Raw genomic sequence first — 13,178 nt, forward strand, 5'->3', positions numbered from 1 at the left:
TGGCCATGCCAAGCCCGGTGGCAGAATCGACTTTTTTCGGCTCTGTGGCACACGAGGTCTGCTTGGAACCCAAGCTAAAGCCGTAGGTGCCCAGAAAAAAGCCAATTGCAACAGAAACAATACAGCACAAGAAGGTCGATACCATCAGCATGCGATAAGCAGAGTGCGTGAAGCGGTCAGGCGGGGCCGGCATTCTTGAGCTACCTTCGCCTTCAGACCCCTCTTCGCTCTGGTGCACCTCCGAATATTCTGTCTTGGTGTTGTTGAAAACCATGTCTGTCAACTAGCCGTCTTGACTGACGAAACCTCAAAAGTGAAAAAGGAACTGAGAAATACTGACGAAGTCAGCCACATAATCGGAGCCGACTGTCATATATGCAAATCATCGCTCACCTTTTGAAGTCTGGGGCAGATTAATCCCAGTCGACCGGCGGAGTCGGACTGTGGACTTTCTAACAGAGTTCTGCTCCATGCCGCTTCTTCTTCTTCTTCTTCTTCTTCTCTGTACATATCTCAGAAACCTGCGTTATTGTACAGTACACAGTAGGCTACGCGAGGTGTTCGCTAAGTCTCTTCCCCCTGTCCCTGGTCCTAGAAGTCGGACATGCTGACACTGCTGAATAGCATGGATTACCAGCAGCTCGAGCCGTGTCGTTTGCATAGAGACACAATTGGTTGGACAACTTTTTAAAGTTAATGAAGCCGTTTTGACGACTGACGAGTCATTTGGGAAGAGCAGTATCCGTACTTCGCACCGAATCCGCGGATCCGACTGTGCGGGTCCGACCCTAGTTTAACTTTCCTTTACACTACACTACTCAAGAACTTCCATGGATGTCATGGTTGCGAGACCGAGCCAGGGTATTCGGACTTGAATGTTACACGCTCAACGACGGAGTGAAGCTGGCCGAGGCCGAGATACAACAGAACGGGGTCAACCAAGATACACCGCCGCTTCCTCATGGGGAACATGCACTCGCTGCGAAATGACCGAGATCTAAGCACACCCTCCTGGCGTGGCAGTTGCCGGTAGACTGAGGAAAACCTGGTTGACTGAAGTTATCCACGATATGTGTATTTTTCGACTTTCTGCAGCTTCCTTCCCCGATGCCCAAGAATGCTTCGCGACATTGACTACTTTCTGAATTGACCGAATCGCTTGCAGCTGTGCCGGCGCACCTACCAAGCCATGTGCTCGACAGCAAATGCGATCCTCTACTTCGGGGATCAGGCTCCGGGCGTCAACACTTACAGCGAATCGCTGAGGTACCTGCGCCGGAGAGCCATATCTTCGTCGACACATCTGCACAGATTCTCAACGCAGTGGCTGACTGATGTGACGGGCGGGCAATACAATGTACTCGAGTGGGCAGAAATGGTCGCTTGCAATACTGCCTACCAGGCAGATCCGATGTCATCTGCCCTTGTGCCCTGTATATCACAGCTTGGCTCACTAATCTGGTCAGTTATACTTATGTTCTGAACGAACAATGCCTATCATGATCACCAGTACTGACGGATGGGGTATTTCTCCGATGATATGTAGGAAGTGCCAACAAGACCCAAGTATACTTCATGACACTCGCCCCAAGATTCTAGTGGGTGAATGCATCGGGCTCATCCTCGCATGCAGTGTTGGGGTGGCAAGAGATACGGCACACCTCGTCGATCTTACTCTGGAGATATTGAGAATAGTGAAGCGTATAACGGAATTTGCTACTCAACGGTCTCGGGAGTTGGAAGATCGTCCCGGCTCAGTCTGGGCTGTTGCAGTTCAGCTACCAAGACAAGACTGCATCGCCGCCATGGCGCATTGCGCAGACTATGAAGTAAGAGAATAGGTGTAGCTTTCGAAATCGTCTCAGTCCAATCACCATGGCAAGGAAAATATCGGCGAAGATCACTAAAAGCTAACACTATGCGCCATCAGAATATACCGGCTTACAAGAGAGCATATGTGAGCTATGAGCTGGAAGAGTGGTCTGTCATCTCAGGCCCGCCATCAACACTAAGTCAACTACGCCTGAAGACCTTCTGTGATACGCCGATAAAAGACCTGCCAATCTTTGCTGCGTATCATGCAGAACACCTTCGTGAATCAAGGTAAGGATGCGCGGCTCATTTCTCAAAGTGGCTACGATATGTGAGCGGGGACAACGTACTGATGACAACTCGTTCCAGTTATGAAGATATCCTAGGAGATTCTCCGCTTATCGACTTACCAATTCAATCTGATGTCACTATTCTCTCATCTAGCACCGGGGAAGTATTCAAAGGCAGCTCATTGCGGGCCATATTGCCGCAGGCACTCCGCGACATTCTACAGCGGCCTTCTTGTCCATCACGAGTAGCAAAAGAGATTGCACATCAAATCGAGCCAGTCAAATCTCTTCCAGATCTGTACGCTTTTAGTCCAGCGTCTCAGTGGAGTGCATTTGCCCGTCGCCTGAAGAATGTCGGGCTCGGTCTTGGTAGCATCTCTAGCCCCGCCCTTCTTGAACACCAACGGAAAGGCGACAACACCAGTGAATACAACCACGGTGGCAGTGATAGCGACGAAGAGGAGAGCGATGAAGAGAAATATGGCAATCTAATAGCGATAACCGGCTACTCTGGTCGGTTTCCAGGGGCTGGAAGCGTAGACGAGCTGTGGGATGTACTTTGCGATGGCCGTGATACCTCGAGCCAAGTGAGTCAGGTCATGTTTAACACTTGTACTGGCCTGTTGCTGATTCATTATCTAGATGCCACGTGAAAGAATCTCTAGCACATATAGCGGTATCTTACCCACTGGATGCTTCATCGAACAAGCCGGACACTTTGACAGAAAGTTCTTCAACATGTCGGGCAGAGCAGCTTTGCAGACAGACCCATCACAGCGGCTTTTGCTCCTCACGACGCAGGAGGCCTTGGACATGTCAGGCTATAACAAAGATATCCATACACGGCATGTAGGCACGTTTGTCGGACAGGCTACCGATGACTGGCGCGAACATAACATGGCGCAGGACGATCCATACTACGTAACAGGGGGTCTGCGCGCTTTCGGGCCCGGCCGTCTGAATCACTTCTTTGGATGGGATGGCCCATCAGTCTCGGTAGACACGGCTTGCTCCTCTAGTGCCATGGCTCTCGATTTAGCCGTGCAATCTCTTCGGGGACGCAAGTGCAACATGGCTATTGCTGGCGGGGCCAGCATCATCTCGGGTCATGGTGATGCCGGCATGTACGCGGGTCTCCGTTGCGGCGGATTTCTGGGAGCTTCAAACACAGCCTGCAAGACCTTCGACGCTACAGCTGACGGCTACACGCGAGCTGAAGCAGTGGCCGTCGTCATTCTGAAGCGTTTGAGCGATGCAAGAAGAGATGGGGACATGGTTCATGGTGTCATTAGGGGCATCGTCACGAATCACTCGACGGACATGATTCCCATTACCCGCCCGTCTGCAGAAGCTCAGAAGTCCTTACTTCGTCGTGTTCTAAGCGAGTCGCTGAGACAACCCGAAGATGTGGCTTATGTCGAGCTACATGGATCCGGGACCCAGGCAGGCGATCTTGCAGAGGTTGAAGCCGTAGCGACTGTTCTTGGAGGTCCGCGTCGTCGCCCTAAGGGTTCACAAAACAAACCAGCCAGCGAACTACGAATCGGCAGCATCAAGGCCAACATTGGGCACAGCGAGGGTGCAGCGGGCATATCAGCTTTGGTCAAGACGCTGCTCATGATCCGCCATGACCGAGTTCCTCCACATATCGGGCTCAGGACGGAACTGAACCAGAATTTCCCTCCGCTGGGAGAGTTGGATATGGTCATCAACTCGAAACCTGAACCCTTGAAGCTACTCGAAAACCCTTCTAAACAACGTCAATACCCACCAGCTATCATACTCAACTGCTTTGGAGCAGCTGGTGGGAACACCAGTATACTTGTGGAGGGCTCGAAGAAACACTCAAAATCGACCAAACCCCACCAAAAGATCAATGGAACAAGACCACAGTACAGAATTGTTGTGGTTTCTGGCAAGAGCTATTCCGCTCTTCAAACCAACAAAATGAGACTCCTTCGATTCTTTGGGAAGGGCCCCTCTGCTTCGATTGATGATGTGTCTTACACCACATGTGAACGAAGAAGTCACTTTCCATACCGCGCCGCATACAGGGCTAGGAACACGACGGAGGTTATCAAACTTCTCCGTGACGACTCCAGATACACGAGTGAAGCATCGCCTCAGTTTCGACAAACCCCACAAGCGCCGCACATTGTCTTCGTGTTCTCTGGGCAGGGAGGGAAAGTTGCTGGGTCGGCTCAGTCGTTGTACGACAGCAACATCGCGTTTCGGGAAGCTTTGGACGACTACAGCCAACTCAGTGAGTCCCTAGGCTTCTCCGGGGTCTTGAATTATCTCGTTACCCCAGATACAGCACGAGCCTCGCCGAGCACCGTTTTAGAGCAGGTCGCACTCGTCGTGTTCGAGCTTGCTCTCAGCAAGATGTGGAAGAGTTGGGGCGTTCAGCCCGCGACTGTGCTTGGACATAGTCTGGGAGAGTATGCGGCTCTCCACTTGTCTGGCGTTCTCCCTGCAGCGGATGCCATTTGGCTCGTGGGCAAACGTGCAGGCTTAGTGCAAGAATCTTGCGAGCTTGATACCCACCGAATGCTGGCTGTGTTGGCCGAAGAGGAACAACTCACTCCGTTCCTAGGAGAGCACGCAGTCGAGGTTTCATGCAAGAATTCGCAAACACAGACTGTAGTTGGTGGGCCACTCGACAGTATCTTGCAGTTGCAAAGCCGTCTCAAGGCACATGGCATCAAAAGTGCCTTGGTCAAGACACCATACGCCTTCCACACGGGTCAGATGAATGGGATCCTGGAGAATCTGCTTGAAGTTAGTAAGCAAGCTTCTTTTTCCAGTCAACCACAGATCAACTTTGTGTCGACGGTGACAGGATCGTTGATTGATGCTTGCCCGTCATGGTCTGAGCATGTTACCAGACACGCCCGCCAATCTGTATTGTTTTCCGACGCCGTCGAGTCTGCGATGGCACTCAGCTCTGGTCGAAAAACCATGTTTCTGACTATTTCACCAACATCAATGTGCAGAGACATGACAGTGGCAAACATCGCCCCCGGGCAAGAAAGCGTGGCCGAGGTTCTCGAAGCTACGGGAACTGGAAGTCAGGGATGTCTTGAAGCTATTACCTCCAGCATGACTAGACTTTTCAATTCCGGGGTTGACGTTGACTGGAGCCGATATCATGGTTCGACGAAACAGAGCGGAAGCCTGGCAGAGCTACCATCCTACGGCTTTGAGCTGAAGAATTTCTGGATTCCCCTAGCAGAAAGTCGTCATCCCCTTTCATCATCACCATCATTATCGTCATCCTCCTCATCTACACAACCGGATACACCTATGTCTGAATGTACCCTCAACTTAGAAGACGACATACACGCTATGGAGAAACGTATTGTTACGAATCTCCAAAAAGAGCCGCTAAGAAGTCTCATACTTGGTCACGCAATCCGCAACAAGGCCATATGCCCGGCAGGCGTTCTGGTCGATATGGCCTTTGCCGCAGTGCTAGAAAGGACCGGCGAACGAGCGGGCCTCAAGTCCATCGGGCTAAGATCACTACACCTGATCGCCGCTATCACAATCGACATTGACATTGACACTACCAACAATCCAGTTCAGACTCTTGAGGCTACATTGGAAAAGCGGACTGCGGCCCCCGAATTCGCTGTTACTTTCAGCGGTGGCGAGCGTCAGACTCATCACGCAAGTTGCATTCTGCGAGTGATTGAAGACACCGATGGTATCAGAGGCGAGCACACGACTCGCTCTCTCATCCGGGCCGTCTCTCGTGTGAATCAGCTGCAGAGTAACACCGCCGCCAACCACTTCAATGGCCAGATGATTTATAAGATGTGGACGTCCGTCATGCAGTATTCTCCAGAATACCATGTTCTCCAGAACATCACGCTAGCACCTGTCGGTTATGAAGCTTGCGCGAAGCTTCAAACAAGATCAAGAGCGAGAGCCGGAAATCGGGAGTACGCGATCGACCCAGTCTGGTTAGACGGTGCCATGCAGGCCGCTGGCTTCACAGTGAACATAAATGTCGCTGCTGATCCCGGAGCGGTACATGTTCTCACCGAGTGTGCTGCTATCGATTTCTGGGAGCGTCCGCGAAGCAACAATATGTATGCTTGCCATGTCCACGGAGAATCAGACGGATCAGGCGATGTCATCATGAGCGTTAGGATATTCGACGAGGAGAACGACATGTGCCCGGTGGCAGCTATCAGTGGCATGCGTTTCCACAGACTGAAACAACGACCGGAAACCAAAAGCCAAAGTGGTAAAGGCTATGAGGACGCCACGGCACGGATGAACAGGAGCGAGTCCAGCAATCAGGGCATCACATCTACGACGAGATTGTCAGATTCAGCCCACCATTCCCATCCAAAGAGCCTGATACTCGATAAGAGTGAGGCAGCCGCTGATGCAAGTGCGACGAGCTTGATACACGCACTCATCTCGATACTGGCCACAGAAACACACGCAGACCCTGATGAGATTGACCAGAATACTGCACTAGCCGACCTGGGTGTCGACTCCTTGGTGGCTCCTACCATAGCAGATACCATTCGAGTCAAGCTAGGCGTCGAGATACCATTGCTCGCTCTGTTAGAGGCACAAACTGTGATCGATGTTGCCTCACTCTGCGGGGAGATTGATCCCGCAAATGTAAGGCCTGGGCGCTTCGGAGCTGTCGCCCAGAAGCACAGCGCCACCACGGCAAATATCGCCCAGGGACCAGATACAACACGTCACTCTGTGATTGCTGAGCTTTCGAGTAGAGTTGTTCTCTTGCAAGGCTCCAGTCGATGCAAACACAACTTGTTCCTCCTTCCCGACGCCTCTGGAAGCAGCTCCGTGTACGCAGGGCTTCCACCGAACCTATCTCAACAGACCGACACGAGGGTCTACGGCCTCGAGTCCCCGTTTCATGGCATGAGTTCCATGCCCAATATCTCAATGAACATGTACTGTTCACTATTCGTCGAGGCAATTCTCCGTGTCCAACCAACGGGACCGTATCTGCTCGGTGGCTGGTCGATTGGAGGACGTCTTGCATACGAGTGCGCCAGACAGATCATACAATTGGGGCACAAAGTTTCGGGACTTCTCGTGATAGAGTCGTACGCGCAATTGACGCCTAATCTGTGTTCAGGTCCTGACGCGATCTCGGTTGGGCATCTCGAGGCAACGGGGTTCTTTGGATGGTCTGGAGGTCATGTTTCGTCAAGCATGGCTGAGTGGCAGAAGAACCACATGCTGCGCCTCATTCTCATGAACAGCGCCTATAAACTTCCACCTCTTTATGTGAACGAGGAGAAGAATACAGCGATATTCCAGTTAGTCTGGTCGTCAAAAGGTGACTTCTCGCTGTTCCCGACCAAGATTCTGCAAAAAGCGCAGGAGTGGAGCAATGGATCATCCGGCAATGCTATCAACGGTGCTCATATAGCATGGCTGAAGGAACCACGACCGGAAAGATCTATAGACCGGCTCACAGAAGAATGGCGAGATTTAGCAGGGCCACGAGTGAGGCGGCACATTGTTGAGGGGGAACACTTTGACATCATGATTCCCAGAGTGAATGAGGATCTAGCATATATCATGACAGAGGCCTTGAGATGCTTCTATGAGCCCTAGATGTAGGGAGTGAAAGGAGAGGATCTGGTTCTATCTAGCTCGACAACTCACAGATTTAGATGTGATGGCTTTTGTTTGCCACTCGGAAGAGCTGTGTTGGCAATAATTCGTTACTTTGAAGACTTACTCTGCTGTCTCGCACCTCAGTTGCTCTCTCGGTGTTTACCCTGAATTGTTTATTCGCCTAAAGAGAGTCAGTCATAGAGCGAGAGAGATGGATACAGAGGACGACCAGGGGAGTAGGGGCGTGGATTACCTTCGGGACACGCCCTCATCCAGATCTCCCACCCGTAATCCTGGATGAGAAGTTACGAGTCAGCTCAGTCTGTGCCGATCTAAGTTTGTCCCCCTGGCTATAGTAGAAACCTAGTCCGCGAGCCCCGGTATATGACAGCTGGGCTTAGTTGTTCGTTTAGTTATGCTGGCTCGCTTATAAAGACTTAGAAGTGAGAAGCAAAACCTCGGCCGAGATGAGAGGCTCTAAGAGACCAACATACCAAAACAACAAGAAGATGGCTGACGAGAGTAAAAACACGGGAGGCAAGTCATCATTGAAAATGGAAACTTCAGAAAAACCTCGCCTCATAGACTCCGTCACTAAGACGAGAACACGCCCCATGAAGCTGCTGTTGCTCGGACTGCCACGGACGGCAACGGAATGTAAGTCATCCCATCAAAAACATGTTCATCCCATATCGCAACATCCTCAACTCCCACAAAATCCCCTAAAATACCATGCCGTCTTACTGACTTTAACCTAACAGCACTCAACAGCGCCCTCGAGCAACTCGGCTTCAGAGTCTTCTCCTTCCAAGCAATGTGGCCAACCTGGCAAGAGTCAATCCCGCTCTGGACGGAAGCCATCGAGGCAAAGTACCACGGCCGCTGCAAACCCTATGGCCGCGCGGAATTCGACAAGCTCCTGGGTGACTACGACGTCGTCAAATGCCCGCACGCTCTCCTCTTCGCCGAGGACCTCGCCGCCGCCTACCCAGAAGCCCGCATCATCGTCTCAAAGCGCGACTACGAGCCCTGGCGCGCGTCCATGGAGAAAACGGTCTTCAAGCTGCGCCGCTCCCTCGTCTTCCGTCTTCTGCACCCGCTCGACCCCTTCCGCGCCGCGTGGTGGCCGTTCTTGCGGCTCATCATGGACACGGCGTACGGCGGGTGGGCCGAGGCGGTACCGGGGCGTAGGCCCTACGACGAGCACCACGCCCGTGTCGAAGCCATCACGCGAGAGGCGCCGGAGAGGTTGCTCGTCTTCTCCGGGCCCAAGGATGGGTGGGTGCCGCTGTGTGACTTTCTCGGTTTGCCAGTGCCGGAGACGCCCTACCCGTGGACGAATTCGGGGGCAGACTTTTTTGAGAAGCAAGGCCACCGCGCGGGCGAGAGGCTGTTGCTGCGCAAGCTGGCTGAGAGAGTGGCGGTCGTTGCAGGGGTTGGATTAAGCGTGTATTGGTTCCTGCGACGTCCATAGATTCAAATGGTTGGATGTCGACTTTGTTCTCGTCCTCATCTTACGTGGCTACTAATTCATTTCGACCTGTCTCTTTTCGCGCTGTCACTTATTCTCAGCACTCGAGTCGGGTTCCCGTCTTGGTACGTAGTACCCGAGAAGCCGACGCCTATTGTTAGCAGACCTGCGACTGAATGACCTCGGGACTCTGAGTAGCCCCAAAATCTTCCGTTCAGTTTCTTCGAAGCTAAGATGAGTCGAACTTCTCAAACGGTGAAACAGTCGTACTTGATGAAGGAGCCACGTGTTAGCGCATCATTCGAAACATGAATATCTCATCGTGGTCTTCTACATCTGTAGCATGGCCATCTCGATTCCGAGATACACCACTCACCGTAGACTCGGACCTCTAGGATGCCAATATTACCGCATCAATGCTTTGCAGATCCAGTCGGAGTATCAGACGGATCCAAAGGAGCGGTAATACATCAGTGCCAATCAATCGCGAGACCAACGAATCTGTACGACTCGGGACTCTCTTGGAGTGGCAACTGTTGTTACTTAGTTTTCACTCGGCCGTAGTTACGGCTTCAGATGTGACAATCAGTGTGGCTATGCCCATGATTGGTTTACCATGGTCATTCTCGGCCATCCTATCAGAACTGCTTGTCGACTTGGTGCTGTGCCCCCTACCTGTAACAGGGTATTTGGCTGGCTCAGGTCTCCGGGATGAATGCGTTCCTGACATACTGTGCTCTCTCACCTGCTGTAGCTGACGCCTGGCTCACTCGTCGTTTTCGCAGAATAGACGAAAGATACGCTCTCCTACTATAGCCAAGGATATGGCTGGTGATGAGTCTTGAAGTCGCACAAACTCTTACGCCCACTGGCCCAAGCATGGCCATGTTAGCTGGACATACAGACGAGCAGGGGCTTGCGACACACTTATCAATAGTGTTGTACGGGTACTTTCTCTCGTGACGCACAGCAGTGAAGTAAGAAGTGAATGGGCATGGGCATGAGATTTCCCATAAGGCTACATTGAGGTTGACAGTGCACTGCCGAAGTTTCTGTGCAGTTGACAGCCGGAAAGTGTATGATGCCATGGCCTGAGGTTGAGACATGCTCCGTATTGTCTCGCCGCTTGAATAGTCCGGTCCTATCGCGTCTTCACATCCCGTAGGCTAGGCCGAGTCATGCTGTAAATATATTGGAGGCGCGCAGATGCGTAGCGGAAGAAAGTCGTTGGTTGTCTCGTTCGCAGTGAGACAGTGTGGAGGGCTCGGGGAAAAGGGACTTTTTCCTTCCTTCTCCGTTTTCTTGACTTTGAGACCTGCAGGAGGCTTCGCAACTGAAGCTCGATCCAGACCTAGATTTTGCGGTATTACTCTGTCTATCATCTCTCCGTCTCTCGACAATGTCTCGATCATGATCTTTTTCTCTGTGTCGGTCTCTCCCATTGCATGGGGCCAAGAACCAAAAGGACCGCGATGACTGGGGTCCCGTTGGTTCTCCCGCTCACCGAGATGAGATGTTTGCCTGCAATGAGCGACGCCACCACGGGTAAGGACTGGGAATGAGAGAGGGGGTCGTTGGAAGGAGGCTTGTTAGAAAACATCGTGAATGATGAGGTGCTGCGAATCGTCTCCGGGAGAGGGGAGGCAGGAAGAAAACGGAGGATAGGACGGCAGGGAAGTCACGCGGCAAGAGTGTTATGTGCATGGTAATCTCCATTTGTAATTTGGATTCTCCTGATACAGGAGTATCGTCGAAGACATGCATGGTGATCATTCGAAGACGCGCTCTGCGATGTAACGGGAGAAAAGAGAAATTAACAACATGCAGCTTTCCTGACGCGGATTTAACCGGTATCGTATCAACGAAAGCTTTCACGATAATCGTCGTCGATTGTAAGGCCACCTACCTTCGGCATTCAAAGTTTGGGCAAGCTGTCACAGAGAGTACAACGAGGTCAGATGACCCTTTTCGGCGATGGCGTTCAATGCCGCTGGTCGAGGGAAAGGATGGGTGGCACGAGCAGGAAATCGGCCGAGGATATGATCGGATGGGTCGGAAACATCGGGCCTTGTATAGAAAGGTAAGGATTCTGCTCTGGTTTTTCGGTGTTTGTAACGCTTCGGCGCTCGTTTCTTGACGATCGCTCTTGACATTCTAAGGTGCTTCATGTACTACTGTAGATTGAAGTGCTGTATCTGTCGACGAGACCTCGATGATTCCCTATGTGGTGGGTGAAGCATCATGCCGCGGTGGATGGGTTACAGCACCCAAAACTAGAAAGTTTCGATTACGGGACGCCAACATCGTGAGTCTAGGTTCTCTGTTGTGTTTTGGCGTTTCGCGGGCATACCACTTCGTCCTGAAGAACTCGCGTTACGCAGACTTAAGCTCGGATATAATGGGAGAAAGCAATGCGGGAGCATGCGTGTGTCGTGCCCAACATGTGGTTGTCATGACTTTCGTCGGGCATGGGCCGTGCCGCAGGGTGTCGCTTGACGATACAACGAGGCAAGTGATGAGAGGAGGAATATCCACGTAGACTCGGTGATTTGGAAGATTCCACGGAATTCCTGAATGCTTTGTCTGACGAAGAAGCCGTCATTCGGTCGCACTATCAGGGGCGAGTAGAGAAGTTTGGAGACACCGAAGGAAATGATATCTCTCAAACGCATGATAGCCCGCGCAGCATGGACAGGTTGCATCGAATACCGTCTGGTTCTTCTCCCCTCTGCTTGAAGGTCTAATGGAAACCTCCGCACTGCATGGGTCTGTATATCTGCAGCTTTCCAAGGCTCCCTCGAGGTGCCGGTGTGCGTCTGTGTGGGAGGATTGACAAGGGTCGACGCGGGTAGCCGCAGTCGTCGGTCGAGACGGGGAAGGTGATTGCAGGGACAGCTGGCAGCCCAAGAGGAATCAGACCAGAGTTCGAGGCAGGTAAAGCCGAATGGAGAAAGAGACGCGCATATTGTCCTTTGAGAATAATGATTCGGGCTCTATCTCAAAAACGATAATCTGGAGATCGTCTTCAGCTGAACGTAACTAGACGAGAGATCGTGGGGCAGCAAGATCGGTTCAAGGTTCGACGCAAGGAACACGGGCGCCGGGGAGCACATGAGGCTGCTCATACCACGGCATCGGCGAGGGTCGTAGTTACAGGAAAGTGTAAGCCCTGTATTTCTGTGCGGCTGACGTCAATATCAGATCCAACATTTTGCCGAGACAGCTTGCCCCTCCAAAGACGGCTCGAAGAATATGCATGCCTACTTGCCCAAAAGGGAGAACAAGGCGACATATGAAGTATCACCCACCACTGTCTCCTTATTCGCTAGTTCGCGGCATGAAACGAGGCAACCGCGAAAGAAGAAGTCGAGAGCAATGCATGGGTCACAAGACTCGGCCAGCTGTCCTCTCTGGTGATGTCTTGGCCGGCGTTGAAGGCCCGGGAGACGATAATGCTCTCCAGACCGGCTGCTGGTCAAAGGCGGTGAGGCAAACCGACACACAAGAAGGATCTGATGTTGGTGGATCTTCGTGAGTGCGATGACTTTCATGGTGTTGAGGGGAGGTTGGTCCTCCAAGTGTCGTGATGGAGAAAAGTATAAATCTGAGCAACTCCCGCCGTCACCAGGCTTTCTTCCCATTTGTCTCTCAGGCACCCTGCGACGCACTTTCCTCTCTCTCTCTCTCTCTCTCTCTCTCACGATCTTCATCTAAAGCAAAGCACCCATCACATCTGGGAACGACACCTAAACTCTTCTTCTATCAGCAACATTATCATATCTTACTGAATCATCATGAACCGTGGGAACACGACCTCGTCATCTGCCATAGCGGACAATGAAAATGAAACCTGCGGCTGCATTGATGATGGCTACTCTGGCAGGTGGGACTTTAGAACCTGCACTCATTGTGGTGGGCACGAAATGTGAGGCAATCCCCAACTGAGAGTCAGTCGGACTCTACTTTGACGCTTGTTACGCAGAAAC

At 52.0% G+C, this 13,178-nt stretch overlaps 2 protein-coding genes across 2 annotated transcripts; both read left to right on the plus strand.

The window, feature by feature from the left end:
- Positions 1–2,666: 2,666 nt before the first annotated feature.
- Positions 2,667–7,718, plus strand: N0V96_005016 (uncharacterized protein; the record flags this gene model as incomplete). Its single annotated transcript, XM_053198997.2, has 2 exons — positions 2,667–2,672; positions 2,745–7,718. The coding sequence occupies 2 exons, from the start codon at positions 2,667–2,669 to the stop codon at positions 7,716–7,718; spliced, it is 4,980 nt and encodes a 1,659-aa protein (XP_053043576.2).
- A 557-nt stretch (positions 7,719–8,275) lies between these two features.
- Positions 8,276–9,195, plus strand: N0V96_005017 (uncharacterized protein; the record flags this gene model as incomplete). Its single annotated transcript, XM_053198998.2, has 2 exons — positions 8,276–8,378; positions 8,483–9,195. The coding sequence occupies 2 exons, from the start codon at positions 8,276–8,278 to the stop codon at positions 9,193–9,195; spliced, it is 816 nt and encodes a 271-aa protein (XP_053043577.2).
- Positions 9,196–13,178: the final 3,983 nt, after the last annotated feature.

Source organism: Colletotrichum fioriniae, assembly GCF_027942845.1.
Source record: "Colletotrichum fioriniae strain IMI 355084 chromosome Unknown scaffold_5, whole genome shotgun sequence".
NCBI lineage: Eukaryota > Fungi > Ascomycota > Sordariomycetes > Glomerellales > Glomerellaceae > Colletotrichum > Colletotrichum fioriniae.